Source organism: Heterodontus francisci, chromosome 6, assembly GCF_036365525.1.
Source record: "Heterodontus francisci isolate sHetFra1 chromosome 6, sHetFra1.hap1, whole genome shotgun sequence".
Classification (NCBI taxonomy): domain Eukaryota; kingdom Metazoa; phylum Chordata; class Chondrichthyes; order Heterodontiformes; family Heterodontidae; genus Heterodontus; species Heterodontus francisci.
The window spans coordinates 60,973,127-60,988,942 of record NC_090376.1 but is presented as its reverse complement, the minus strand read 5'-3'; the positions used below and the strand labels follow the sequence as shown (position 1 = coordinate 60,988,942).

At 40.3% G+C, this 15,816-nt stretch overlaps 1 protein-coding gene across 2 annotated transcripts in view; it reads left to right on the top strand.

Moving 5' to 3' along the window:
• The window catches only part of dync2h1 (dynein cytoplasmic 2 heavy chain 1), an 836,995-nt gene that overhangs the window by 243,101 nt on the left and 578,078 nt on the right, over window positions 1-15,816 (top strand). For both annotated transcript variants that reach the window (XM_068033753.1, XM_068033752.1), the window contains exons 50-51: window positions 4,298-4,546; window positions 12,458-12,566. In XM_068033753.1, coding sequence (XP_067889854.1) covers window positions 4,298-4,546; window positions 12,458-12,566 — 358 coding nt within the window. The remainder of the gene's footprint in view (window positions 1-4,297; window positions 4,547-12,457; window positions 12,567-15,816) is intronic.

Here is a 15,816-nt window from a genome sequence, read left to right as displayed (position 1 = left end):
GCCTTATCCCCCAATTTAGTGCCATCATTGTTTCTTGTTTTTTTTATATATCGTAAATAACTGCAGCTCCAAAATAAACCTCTGTGGAACACCACCCAACACTTCTTTATATTCTTGGAAGCTTCCTCCAACCATCTATTTTACCCATGTGGCCCTGTTTCCCTTAATTAAATGTGCCATTATTTTCACTATCTTGTACGTGGATTATCGTGAAAAATCAATTTGACCCAACGATGATCTTCTGACCATAAACCCACCTCATAACATCACCCAACTCCACCCCTGTCTCAGCTCATCTGCTGCTGAAACCCTCAACCATGCGTTTGTTACCTCGAGACTTGACTAGTCCAACATACCCCTGGCCAGCCTCCCACATTCTATCCTCCGTAAACTTGAGGCCGTCTGAAACTTTGTTGCTCATGTCTTAATCCACACCAAGTCCCATTCACCCATCCTCCTGTGCTCGCTTACGTACATTAGCTCCCAATTAAGCAACACCTCAACTTTAAAATTCTCATCCTTGATTTCAATTCCCTTCACAACCACAACCCTCCCTATCTCTATAATCTCCTCCAGCCTCACAGCCCTCCGAGATATCTGCCCCCCCCTTAATTCTGACCTCTTGAGCATTCTCGATATTAACTGTTCTACCATTGGTGGAATTGCCTTCAGCTGTCAAAGTGCTAAACTCTGGAATTCCCACCCTAAAACTCTCCATCTCTCTTTCCTCCTTTAAGACGCTTCTTAAAACTTAACTCTCTAACCAAGCTTTGGTCGTCTGGTCTACAATCTCATGTGACTTGGTGTCATATTTTGCTTTATAATGCTCCTGTGATGTGCCTTGAGATGTTTTATTATGATAAATGTGCTATACAAATGTAAATTGTTGATCCAAACCACATCCACTGCATTTCTTTTATCCTCTCTGTTATTTTTATAAGAACATAAGACCAAAAGAAATGGGGCAGGGTTAGGCCATTTGGCCCCTTGAGCCTGTTCCGCAATTTAATATGATCATGGCTAATCCCTGACTTCAATTCCCCTAGAGTCTAAAAATCTATCAATCTCAGCCTTGATTATACTCAACCACTGAGCATCGACAGCCCTCTGGGGTATAGAATTCCAAAGATTCACAACCTGCTGAGTGAAGAAGTTCCTCCTCATTGCAGTCTTAAATGATCAACCCCTTAACCTGAGACTATGCCCCGGTGTTCCAGCTTCCCCAGCCAGGGGAATCAACCTATCGATATCGACCCTCTCAAACCCCTCAGAATCTCATATGTTTCAATGAGATCATCTTCTAAGCTCCAGAGAGTATAGGCCCATTTTACTCACCCTCTCATCATGGGACAACCCCCTCATGCCAGGGATCTATCTAGTGACCCTTCACTGCACCGCCTCCAAGGCATGTATATCCTTCCTTAGATCAGGAAAACAAAACTGTGCACAGTACTCCAGGTAGTCTCACCAAAGCTCTGTACAATTGTAGCAAAATTTCCTTACTCTTTTATCCAACCCCCTTGCAATTAAGGCCAGCATTCTATTTGTTTTCCTAATTGCTTGCTCTACCTGCGTGCTAACTTTGTGTTTCTTGTCTGAGGACACCAGATTGCTCTGATCGTCAACATTTAAAAGTTTCTTACCATTTAAAAAAAATTCAGATTTTCTGTTCTTCCTATCAAAGCGTATAGCTTCACATTTCTCCACGTTATACTTCATCTGTCCCCTTATTGTTCATTTACTTAACCTGTCCATATCTGTTTGCAGCCTCCTTGTGTCCTCTGCACTGTCTCACCTAGGTTTTTATCATCAGCAAACTTGGATGCATTACTCTTGGTCCTTTCATCTAAGTCATTAATTATCTAAGTAATCTAAGTAATAAATTATAAATAGCTGAGGCCCCAGCACTGATCTTTGTGGCACCCCACTATATACAGCCTGCCAACTAGAAAATACGCCATTTGTCCTTACTCTCTGCTGTCCGTTAATCGTCTATCCTTGCTAATATATTTTTGATGACTTTACTCTGGGTATCAATGGCACACAACAACCTGGATACTGTTCCACTAGATGTGGTACACCTTTATTAAACCACTAAGCAATAGTATGTACTCACAATAATACCAGTTGCTTAGCAGTCAAGACTAGAATTGACCATCTTGCCTTGCATTTTCAAGCCCAGAATACAGTTCAGTAGATGTCTTCGGTGTGAGTACGCTGATGCTCCATGTTGCCACATGAAACAGACTCCATATGCACAGGACTCCACTACAACCGGTCTACTTCATTCATACACGATATAAAGGAACAGTTACATGGTTAAAAAGTGATTTTTCTCTCTCTCTCTCTCTCTCCTTTCTTGATAATGGTTTTAGATTTGCAACTATCTAATCCGCTGGGGCAATTCTACAATGTAGGGAATTTTGAAAGGTGCATCCACTATCTCTGTAGCTACCTCTTTTAGAACCCTAGGATGTAGGCCAGCAAACCTGGGGGATATGTCGGATTTTTATTCTCTATTGATGTTAATTACCTTATATTCCTAATTCTCATTAGCCCTTCGGCTCTCCACTATTTTCGTGCTTTTATTGTCTTCTAATGTGAAGACAGATACAAAACATTTGTTTAATGTCTCAGTCACTTCCTTATTCCCCTTTATAATTTCTGCTGTCTCAGCCATTAAGGGACTAATGTTTATCATTACTGCTCTCTTCCTTTTTACAATCTGTTTTTATATTTCTTGCTGGTTTACTGGCATTTTTATTTCTTCCCTTTTATTTTAATTTTTTGATCGTCTTTTGCTGCTTTCTAAAACTGTCCCAATTTTCAGTCTTACTGCTATTCGCAACATTATAAGCCTTTTCTTTTAATCCAATACTATCCTTAACTACTTTAGTCAGTCACGGATGGATCACTTTTCCTGTGGAGTTTTTGTTTCTCATTGGAATGTATTTTCATTGAGAACTTTGAATTATTCCTTTTAATCTATTTTCTCCATCAACCTTAGCCAACATGTCCCCTCATACCTATGCGATTGACTTTATTTAAGCTTCTGACTCTTGTTTCGGAATGTCACTCACAAAGCTAATGTGAAATTCTCTCACATTATGACCATTTTGCCTCATAGAACCCTTTACTCTGAGATTACTAATTAATCCTATCTCATTACAAGATAAATAAGTAAATTACAAGATCACATGATCTAAAATAGCCTTATCTCTGGTTGGTTCCATGACCTATTGTTCCAGGAAACTCAATTGTCTTGAATGTATATTTTCTCAAAGAAACTTATGCTAACTGGCTTAAACTGCTTAGTAATTTCCATATTACAGATTCTAGCAGTTTAATAACAGCTGAAGTTAAGCTAACTCACATAATTTCCTGGCTTATCTCTGTTCCCTTTTTAGAAAGTGGTGATCACTCTCGTCAATCTCCAGCTCTTGGGCACAATTCTCTTTTCCACAGAATTTTTAAAAATTCTAGCTGGAATATACACAATTTGTTCCCTAACTTCCCTAGGGATTCCAGGGTATAAGACAGCAGGAGCCAGTGATTTGGTTTATAGTATTGTGGTGAATTCCATTTCAGCACCAGAAAAACAGTCACACTTTTGTTTTCTACTTGTTGGACCTCCAATAATGGGTGGAAAATTTAAGTATAGCCCAGTGGCTGGAAAATCGTATTGCTGACCTACACAAGGAACAAGACACTATGCCTGACTATGGCCAGCAAAAATGGTAAATGCTGCTTTCATAGGCAGTGTTTTTTTACATTGTTCCACCTAAGCTACTGCCTCTGGAGGCACCAGAAACTCAAGTGAATCCTAGTCCTTCAGGAAGCAGTAGTGGCACCTTACAGCTTCTAAAATTGGGGTTGGGGCAGCATTGGTACAGTACGGTAAACAAGATACTCGGGGTTGAAGTGAAGTCTGAGTGAATGGCTCCCCTTTATGTAAATGATGCATGAGGTGAGAAATGTATTGTTAAACATTAAATGGTTTACCTCCTCATCTTACTTTCATCCCCTTATTTTTCCTACACTGCATAACTATTAAACAGTTATGGCTAACATAAATGCACAAATCATACTGAGCTAATAAATTGTATGTTCAGTGTTTGTGTGAGTCGGCATGAAAGAAACTGCAGTGATAGACTAGTTATTTGTGTTTTTATTTAATTGTCCTTGCATCTTTTGCTGTGCTATTGTCTCATCCAGCTACAGTAAATTATACAAAATATCGATTTCCATAGAACCCAATATTATTTTACAGTTTCACCCTTCTAATCATTTCTAACAGGGTATTGTTCAGTATGGGAGAGACAATAAGGAGTTGGATATTTTGCTATTCCATGAGGTTTTGGATTACATGGCAAGAATAGACCGAGTGCTGAGCTGTCCTGGAGGTTCACTGCTACTAGCTGGACAAAGTGGTGTTGGTCGTAGGACAGCCACCTGTATCGTCAGTCACATGCATGGAGCAACACTGTTTACGCCAAAAATTTCCAGAAGTTATGAGATCAAACAGTTCAAAAATGATTTAAAACATGTAAGTAAAAAGTGTTATTTATTCATAACTTGTTTACCTGTAGGGCATAATATTGCTATGAAATATACATAAATAATTTTGAAAGCTTGTGCAGTATCGACTAATGTATACTGCATGTCAGCAGTGGTTTTTAATGTTTTTAAGTGATTATAGAAAATTTAAGTCTGACATTTAAGCATATTAAATCAATGTCACTGTATACTGTGGAGTGTTATTGCACTCTCAATACAACTACTATAGCACTATTCTTTATTGTATAAAAACAAAAGTTAACTTTTAACAATGGATTTTGGATTTATTTTCCCTTTGGAAAGCCCCCAAATCAATCCAGTGTTGTCTTTTAATTATGTCTTTAATTGAATATTAAGGGACTAACATTAATGTTATGGAATTCCATCCCTGTTCTTGATCCCTGTTAATAGCGGTTCCAATATTGTTTCGTATAAGGAAAAGCTCCTTCAGTTTGTTGATCGTTTAATGTCTTCATATTTCTTAGTGCTTTTGTTGATTTTTTAGAAACAGATCTTTTACTTTTAAGGGAATTATGGCAAACATCTTGTACTTTTCTTCAATCTTTTTGCATTGGTGTTGGTGTTCAGTTCATGACGACAGTCTGTGCTTTCCTTGTTGAATTTCTTAGTTTAAAAAAAACAGATTTGTTACTTTTTTATTGAACATTTCTGCAACGCTATTTAATACAATGTCTGCTTATTAAAATTGACGGATTCTATTCAGAGACTGTCTTCAAACTTGAATAATGGTAAAGGCATCCAGAATTTCTGTTAATTATACCAGTAATTTTTTGCTGATTGTTTGTTTTGGGGATTTGCAAACCACATAAATGCAAATCAAATTGCCACTTCAAATTTAAAATCCTCATGTATTTTAATCATTGGGCAGGGGGAGGTCAGTGAGGACAGAATGGTGGGAAAGCTAAACAGATATGTGGGACAGATTTTTATGAGTCAGAAGAGTGGAGGATGAGACACCAACAAGGGGAGTAATTGAGTCTGGAGGTGATGGAGGCACATGTAAGTGGATCAGCAGAAGAAGGTGATACTCATTGTTAAGGAGATGGAAATATGCGGTCTTAATGATGGAGAGTTTATGAGGTCTGGAATTCAGCTCAGGAGTCTTAAGCTTGTGAAGAGTCTGATTCAGCTTGAGACAATGACCAGAGAGAGGGATGGAATTGATTGCAGGGGTTTGGAGTTTGTGGCTGGGACTGAGAACTGCCAAAGACAAATTAAATTAAGAGAATGGGAAAAAAAGACGACAGATATGGTTTAACTTGGATTGTGACACGTAGATGGTATAGTTTTGATGTGAGACTATCAGTTGAGGTGTCATAAAGTGGGGAGTGGAGAACAAGTCCAGTGAAGTGGCCAAAAAGTCTGGCAAAGAGCCCTGGGGCCAGGTGCAAGAAGAAGTGACATGCTTCCCTAGTCCCAAAAAGAAAACATTAGATGTTTCCTGGACTTAAAATTCTTAAAATCAAATTTTTATGTTCTATTATCTTAAGGGGTACAGGCATGATTTTAGTCATGGGGGCCTCGTTCCCACCAAGTATTTGACACTGGTTTGCTGTACTTTGGGTCCCTGAGTGAGCCTAAGGACACTTTTCAGAGTTCCCACACCCAACTCTGCCCCCACTCGTGTTGATGGCTTTGTAAGGGTGGCCCCATAATGCAATGCTATTGAGGAAACTTGAGCACAGGGGTGCAATAGCTGGATCATATTTTCTGGCTGTTCTGCTGGAATCCTGTGTAAATTATGGCAGGAGTCTGCCAGAATAGTGGCAGATTTTCAGACCAAAGGTATTTCAGTCATACTGAATGTTGCTCAGACAGCATTTGAAGTATTGTATTTAGTTTTGGGTTATCTTGTGGAAAATTCAGAAGTGTTTCACCAGAACAGTATGTGGCTAAAGCTTTGATAAGTGACTGGGTAAAGAGAAGGTTAATGATGAATCAGATTGAGATGTGAGAAAGATAATGAAAGGAGCTTACAAGGACAGGTAGTGAGTAACTTTTCCCTCTATTAGGGGAATCCATAATAGGAATGGTGATGTCAATACTTAAACTAAGCAGGTTAAAAATGACAAAAAAAATATGTTCACACAAAGTGAACACGTATTATGACCCCTCTGGAGACCACCAACAAACTGAAGGAATCGAATCCGCTGACTGACCCCAATTTAGAAAACAAAACCAAACAGGCGAGATTTAACTTTTACAAGTTTAATTTTAACACTCAAACCAAAAAACCAACATAACTTCAACATGAACTAACAGTTAATCCATGATCGATGTATGCATATCTGAAAGGTTACACATTAACTACCAGATGCAACAAAGATAGTCCATTCTAATCCTCTGAACAGGCTTATCAGCAAGATGGTGCTGAACCGTTGCACAACAAAATCAGGAACTTCGTCAGGTAATTTTTCAAGTCCTATCCTCCAGGTTGCAGAAACTGGGAAGTAATGAGATCCTATCGATGGCAAGCGATGCAATCTTCCCTTTAACAGCTCGGTCTTGCTGCTCAAACAGCCTCGGCCTTGCCCAGAACTGTCCTAATGGCGTGATCTGCTGATAACTTTTTAAGTCACCAAAGACAACAGCCATAGGTCATTCAGCAATGGTCAGCCCTCAGTCTAAGCTTCTCAGCTTGCAGCCTGTGTCTTTAAAACAACTAAAGAAGGGTCTTTGACCTGAAACGTTAACTCTGCTTCTCTCTGCACAGATGCTGCCAGACCTGCTGAGTATTTCCAGGATTTCTTGTTTTTATTTCAGGTTTCCAGTATCTGCAGTATTTTGCTTTTACCTTTAAAACAACTGGCTGCTGTTTTATTTCTCACACACACAGCAGTCTGTTTTAGATCCAAGCAGCTTTTCTGGAAGCACCACAACCTGCAGCTTGATTCCCCACAGGAGACCAGAAATCAGGTTCCAAACTCGGTGGCTTGTCCACTCAGAAGGCCTTTTACCATTGGACAATTTTTGCAATCCTTTCTTAATCCATTTGTTAATTTACATTTTTAGCAGAGGCATTCTACTGTTTACCATGGCTCTGTCTCATAGCCAAAACAACCATTCCAGCTTGCTGCTTTTTGCAGTCTCTGTAGTCTTGAAAATAACTGAAACCTGAGCTCCAGTCACATGTCTCTGGTTTTAAAAATGCCTGCTTGTTTTGCTAACCTGGTTCTGACCTCCCAGAGCCTTGGAGCTTTTAGTGTCATTTTCAAACCAGGGTTTGCCTCAAAAAACCATGCTTTGAATCCAAAATCACAGCACCCAACAGGTCGGATGCACAGAAAGCAGTCTGAACACAAGGGGCTCGATTTTAAGAGCCTGCTGCCGATGTCAGCAGCGAGCTCAAAACATGGTGGCCCATACATGCAGGCTACATGCCAAAGAGCCACCAGAGGTGGCCTGCCCCCACCCCCCAATCACGTGAAGGGGGTGGGCTGTCAGTCGCTGGCAATGGCATCAGTTGCCTGTGCGCAGGGACTGGCATCATTTTTAAAGAGAAGCCAACCCTTCCGGCATATTAAAATTTTTAAAGATGAACCCCCACCAAAATTTATCAAATATATTTGTATCACCCCTTTCCCATCCCCTAAGAACAATTACATTAACTATTTGCCCTTCACCCACCCCCCAAAAAAACACTTACCTTCTAAATCTGATCTTCCCCCGCCCCCAACTGTACAAAGTTTAACGTTCACCCCTTCCCACCATCCCCTACACCCATTACGTTTATTTGACCTCATTTCCACTCCCCCCCTCCCCCCCCCCCCCCCCCCCCCCACCAACCCCAACTGAAAATCTTTGCTCCTCCCCCCTCCCCACCAGTGTCACACCGGCTTTCCCCAGACCAGGAATTGAAGGCACGGGAGTTATGGCCGCTGCACTAAGGATCGCGGTGAGACTGGAAGATGAAAGGTAAGTTTACTTAAATTTATTCATCCCGTTCATTTAAATATTGTAATTCAGTTCTCATCGCCAGTGATGGGGGGACCTCCACGGAGCCTTGCCGCTGCCGGGACGATTGGGTCGGGCCCTCTTGGCGTCAGCCTCTGTGGCAGGCCTCTGCTGGAACAATCTTCCCTGCCCCACCGCCCCCCCCCCCACCTCCACCACTGAGCCCAATGTCGTGGCTTGGTAAAATCTAGTCCAAGGCCCAAGAACATCATCACACTGGAACATGATACTTCAGAAAGTGATAGATGTAAAGTCAATGACGCATTTAGGAAGTAAGCCTATTAAGAGACCTAGAGAAAAGTCAGGGAATTGAGATTTAATAGACGGAGCTGACATAGCTAACAAAAATGGCAAACTAGGGTCAGTGATCCGGCCGACTTTAATTCCTATGTTTCTGCGATGACAAATTTGAATGTATAATCTTTATATTTTGTCATATGTCTGAATGGTTACAATAGCTACATTTATTTACATATTTTGTTTATACGGAGAACATGAAACCAATAATTAATATAAATCGTTAACAACCTTTGGAAGAACTGTACCATTTTACAAGTTTGAAGGGATTTTTTGAATATAAATTCTGAACTTAAAATGTTTTACCAAAAGCTTTTTCTTCAATTCACTCAGTACTGCTACATAGAAGGAAGGAAAAAAGATAAACTAAAATTTTGTATATTTCTTGGCACTTCAGTATAAAAAGCCATATCTTAAACAAATGGACAACAATGTACCATTCCAAATATTACTTGCAGAAACTTATTTATATTGCTGTAGTATTTATCTATCTGTAAGGGGAAATGAAAGCATATTTAATAATTTCCCAGGAATCAATTTAAAAACCTCTCTGGTGCTGTTTCTTAAACCACCCAGTCTCTCATTCTCAATTTTTGCCTCACCATGAGTAATTAGATAACTAAAACTGAAGGGATGTCAGAGATAAACTGGTAAGTAGGGTGCTTGTCCCTATTATTAGTGGGAATTGCATGGGATTTTAAATAAAAAAAAGAGTTTTATTGAATGAACATATCAAACTCAAAGAGGGTAAAGCCCATGGTCCAGATGGATTGCATCCACGCATTTTAAAAGAATCTAGGAAACATTCTCAATAATTTATTAGAAAAAGGTGTAGTGCCAGAAGACTGGTGGATAGTTAATGTAATTCCTATATTTAAGAAGAGGGCAGAGTATGCCCAGGGAATTATAGACCAGTCAGTTTAACATTGGTGGTAGGAGGAATAGTGGAATCCCTACTAAAGGAGAGAATAGAAGAACAACTAGAAACAAAAAATATAATAATGAATACTAGCATGGATTTCAAAGGGGAAAATCTTGCTGGACCAACATTATTGAATTTTTTGAGGAGGTAACAGAGAGGGTAGATAATGGTAATACAGTAGATGTAATTTGTTTGGATTTTCAAAAGGACTTTAATAAGGTGCCTCATAATAGACTAATGAATAAGGTCAGAGAACGCAGAATCTGGGGACAAGTGGCCGAATGGATTGTTAACTGGCTTCAAGACAGAAAGCAGAAGTGGTAGTGAAGGGGAGTTATTTAGAGTGGCAGAAGGTGGAAAAGTGAATGCTGGGACCCCGCTGTTCATAATTTACATTAATCTTTTGGGCTTTGGAATCAAAAACAGAATTTCTAAAATTGAACGTGACACCAAATTGGGTGGGATAATCAATACAGAAGAGGACTGCAACAAATTACAGGAGGAGATTAATAAACCTGCAGAATAGGCAAATAATTGGCAAATGAAGTTCCACGCAGATAAATGTGAGGTAGTACATTTTGGTAGGAAGAATAGGGAGGTCACTTATTACTTGGAAGGTGCAAATCTAGGTGGGGTAGAGGAACAAAGGGGTCTCAGAGTACAAATACACAACAACAACTTAGATTTATATAGAGCCAATGACGTAATAAAACGTCCCAAGGTGCTTCACAGCAGCATTATAAAATAAAATTATGAATCCTAGCCACAAAAGGAGAGGTTATAAAAAGACGGATAAACGGATAGGTTTAAAGGAGTATCTTAAAGGAGGCAACCGAGATGGAGAGGTGTACTGAGGGTATTCCAGTCCAAGGGGCCTAGGCAACTGAAGGCGTGGCCACTAATGGTGGAGCGATTAAAATCAGGGATGCACAAGAGGCCAGAATTAAAGGAGCGTAGATATCTTGGAGGGTTGTGGGGCTGGTGGAGATTACATAGATAGGGAGGGGGTGAGGCCATATAAAGATTTGAAAACAAGCATGAGAATTTTAAAACAAGACATTGCTTAAGCGGGAGCCAATGTAGGTCAGCGAGCACAGGAGTGATGGGGGAATGGTACTTGGTGCGAGTTAAGACACTAACAGTAGAGTTTTGGATGATATCCAGTTTACGAAGAGTAGAATATGGGAGACCAGCCAAGAGTGCTTTGGAATGGTCAAGTCTAGAGGTAACAAAGGCATGAATGAAGGTTTCAGCAGCGGATGAGCTGAGGCGGGATAGGGTTGGGCGATGTTACGGGGGTGGAAATAGGTGGTCATAGTGATGGTACCAGTTTGAGGTCGGAAACTCACCTCTGGATCAAATGTAACACCAAGGTTGCAAACAGACTGGTTTAATCTCAAAATGTTGATAGATAGAGGGATGGGGTTGGTAGTTAGGGAATGGAGTTTGGGAGCGGGGACCGAAAACAATGGCTTCAATCTTCCCACTATTTTAACTGAAGGAAATTTCTGCTCATCCAGTACTGGATGTCAGAAAATCAGTCTGATAATTTAGCAATGATGGGGTCATTGAGAGAAGTGGTAGTGAGGTAGAGTGAAGGTCGTCAGCCACCATGTGAAAACCAATGCTGTGCTTTGCGACAACCAATGATGTTGCCGAGCGGCAGTATGTAGCTGAGAAATACAAGGCAGCCAAGGATAAATCCCTGGTAACAGTGTGGGAGCAGGAAGAGACGCATGGCAAGCATTGCATTACACCAACCACTAAAAGCTGTGTCACAGGTTAGCAAGGCCATAAAAAGGCAAACCAAGCACGAGGCTTTATTTCTAGAGGGATAGAAGTGAAAAGTAGGGAAGTTATGATTAACCTATATTGAACCTTGGTTAGGCCATATTCACCAGGAAAGTTATCGTGATATGCTATCCCTAAGTATAATTATACCCAAGTATAATTAATGATTTCTGAATAAATGATAGTTCTAACCTGGCTGAAATGTCTTGAAACAAATAAATCTTCAGGGCAAAGATGATAAATTATTATATTACATTCTGAAAAGGAAAAATGTGCAGGGCTAGGGGGAGAAGGCGGGGGACTGGCACTTGGTAAATTGCTCCTTCGGAGATCCAGTGCTGACATGATGGGCCGAACGGCCTCCTGTGTTGTAACAATTCTGTGATTCTGTTATAGTGCAGCATTTGACAGAGGCATGAGTGTTGTTGCTTACCTGTCTTGTTATCCAAGGTATAATACAGTTGGATATAAAGGAGGGGAATCGTTAAAATAGAAAATAGCTACCTGAAATGTACTTATCTCTTTGGTGACAGTCTGTTTTGATTTAGAAGAAATTGAGACACACTACCAGCCTCTTCGCTGTAAAATCAGACATGGTGAGGCACACCTCCAGCCTTGTCATTGTAAAAGGTTGGAACTTCTTCATTAATTGTGAAAAATTATGAACAATTTATTTTCACATAGTTTGCAGGAGTTGGAGGAAAGTGCTATTTTTCTCAATTATTAATCATGCATTCTGTATTATCTTTACTTGTCGGAGTCTAGCCATTTCTTCATAGCTTTAGTAATAGTGACAGTTATTATTCTCAGCAGCCTATTCATGGTTTTTAGAACTTGACCTGTTGGAATTTGTACTCTGTGTTGCCATGTAAAAATTTCCCTGTTGCATTTTTCATTATTTAACTTTCCTTCTAGGTGATGCAGCTTGCAGGTCTTGATGGACATCAGGTTGTGTTGATCCTGGAGGACTACCAGTTTGTGCACGCTCATTTCCTTGAGATGGTGAACAGTCTCTTGTCTTCAGGTCTGTATCTAAGTTGTAATTAGATGAAATAATAATTATAGATTAGCAACCTTTGTGCTATGCTAATGGCTGCTGAAACACTGAAGGACCATAACACTTTATTTTGTAAATTATTGCAGTGAATAAATTGTATTCTTTTTCTTTGCGATGTTATCATGTGCTTTTGTATATCTATTTTGTATTTTCTTTAGCAGATCTGCAACACATTTGGCCCTTCTTCAGGCTGCAGCCTACCCAGCTTTTCTTAATGTCCTGAATTCTTGCCCTGGTATGCTACTCCAAATAAAGTTTATTAACTGCGATGTTGGCGCCATTACTGCTGCTGAGCATCGGATGCAGGCAATCTTCCTTTCTATTGGGCAGTGTACCGGATGTGCAAAGCAGACAATAATCTCTTGGGGAATTGCCTATGGTGTTGAGGACCAATGTACCAAAATTGAGACTGCAAAAAATAAACAAGCTGATGGCTGCTTAATTCTATCTGAGCAGCTAAACAGCCGTACAGAAGCTTAACACAGACATGAAATGAGCAATGAGTGGTTGGCATGATGAGCCATGATACATTCTCTTTTTTTCAAGAGAGTAATTGTATTTTCAGTCAGTTTTTTCTTTAACGACCTGTTCACTTTTTATTTCCATTGCTACTTAAAGCTATTCTAACTTAACGTAAGGTTAACATGTATTTTTCTCTCTATAGATGCAAATGAAGCTACTGCATATTTCTGTTTTTTATAGCAGTATTATAGTACACTTAGATAAGAAAACAGGGGCTTGTAGATCTCTGTGTTGATCCCTTTAGAGGTAAGGAAATATATTTTATAGCAACGGGAAAACTGCCATGTGGGATCATCTGGTTGAAGCTTTTTATGCAAAAAAAATAAAAACAACAGTACAGATTTCCTACAGATTGGCAGATTAGAATAGAAATGAGGATTGAATAGTTTATGGAGATGAAGAGGAGAAGATGTGAAAAAGGGCTATATTAATGACTAATCTTAATCTACTAAATAAAAAATGAGGAATGCAGAAGTGATTTTGATCAACTTTTCAGGCAAAAATGACTGTAACTGATTAGAAAAACAAATTGAAATCTGGATCACCAATTAACAGATTACACACCTAACATGGATGGTTTGATTTATGTGAGAATTTAGCCCCAATTTTAACTTGGGACCTGAGTTGGGCAGATGGAGGCCACTGCTGACAACAAATTACCCTGATTTTCAAAACTTGAGGTCCAGGAGATTTTCGTGCTTGGACCTCATTAGCATATCCTCAGTCAGTTTCCTGCCCAAAACTGGCAGGGAGCAGTAGCTATCTGGCAGGGAGGAGTGTATTGCATTTGCTGTCGCTTTAGGACCAATTGTTGTGGCTATTACTGTCAGTAGTTACTGTTGTAATGAAGGGAAATGCAGCAGCTAATTTGCACACAGCAATGTCTTGCAAACAACATTGAGGTAAATGACTATGTAATGTGTTTTAGAAATGTTGGTGAGGACACCAGGAGAACTCTGTCGCTCTTCTTCAAATAGTAGCATGGGATATTTTACATCTGTTAGTATTCAAATGTTAGTCAACCTCTTTCCTTCTATTGAACAGAACGACAACATTGGGTAAACATGAGACAGACACTTGGTGGTGCATATGGGATACACTTCATTGATATCTAATATAGGTGATAGTCCCAACTAGATACAGAGAGAGGCTTTCAGTTTATAGTTCTATCTTTTGAGCCCTCTGAAGAACTGTTGAAAACCATGCTGCTTTATGCACCATATTTTTCCTACATCAAAGATACGCGTCACAGATAAGATCTCATGGTGTATCTGTTCGTGAATCCCTTGAAGACCATCCATTCAAATAAACAGTTTTAGTTGTTTACTCCAAATTTCCCTCAAACAAGAATCCTTCACTTAACTATTCTCATGAACTTGTTGTGGATGATCATGGCCTGAATGGAAACCTAGCTGAAGGGTGATGACACCTTGCCGCTTAATGAAGCCTCCCCGCTTGGCTACATCTTCCACCACTTGCCCCGCCAAGACTGTTGTCGTGGTGGTGTGGTGCTTATCACCAGATCACACCTTGGCCTGACCCCCTACTCCTCTGGAACTTTCTCCTCCTTTGAGCATCACCTTGTTACACCCCTCTCAACTCTCTTTCAAAATCATCGTTCTCTACACAGCTCCCCCACCAAGTACGATAAAAAAATCTATAACTGAGATATCTACACTGCTTTCCTCCCTCAGCCTCTGCACTGAACAACTTCTCATCCTCATTGATTTCAACCTCCATCTCAACTCATCATGTTTTCTTTCTTATGAGGTCACTGCCCTCTTATCCTCCCTAAATCTCTCTCTGGATGTAAACTCCCAACCCATATTCACGGCTACCCCCTTGACCTTGCCATCTCACATGGCCTTGCTAGTCCCATCATATCAGTTACAGATCAGGCCATTTTTGATCGCTTCCTTGTATCACTCTCCACCCATATTTCCCTTCCACGCCCCAACCCTACCTCATTCTGTATCTGTCTCTGGAAATAAAAAATTACCCCCCTTTTTACTTACAACTGCACTTTCAAAATCTCAACTATCTAACCTTTGGTCCTCCATTTGCCACAACATTTCAGCAGCTACTGATTTGCTCAACCACACATTCACCTCCACCTTTGATGCCTGAGCCCCCAATAAAAAGATCAATCTCTCTCACGCTGGCCATTCCCCCTGGTATGGCCCTCATCTCCACTCTCTTGTCTAAGGGCCACAGACTTGAAAGGATATGGTGGATAACTGGTTTAGCCACTTAAAACACCATCGAATCCTACTCTCATCTGCCAAAATTGCTCACTATTCCAGGACCATCCTGGAATGCAATGATAACCCTCAGCTTATTTTCTCTACTGCAAACTGTCGTCTTAAACCCCTCTCCCCTGTCCCTTCCACCCTCACCTCTAACAATAAGTGTGAGGAGTTCATGGACCTCTTTGTCACTAAGATCAAGACCATCCAATCAGCTGCTTCTGCCATCCCCTCCCATGCTCCCCACTGCCTAGCCCTGAACTCACATCTTTCTCTAGTTTCTCCTCTCATGTTCTCCCTGAGCTCATCTTGTTCATGAGACCCACCTCCTGTTCCCTCAATCCTAGTCCTGCTAAACTGCTGATCACCTAACTTCCCATCCTGGTCCCCATGTTAGCCGATATTGGAAACGGTTCTCTCTCTTCAGGTGTTGTCTCTCTCTCCTTTAA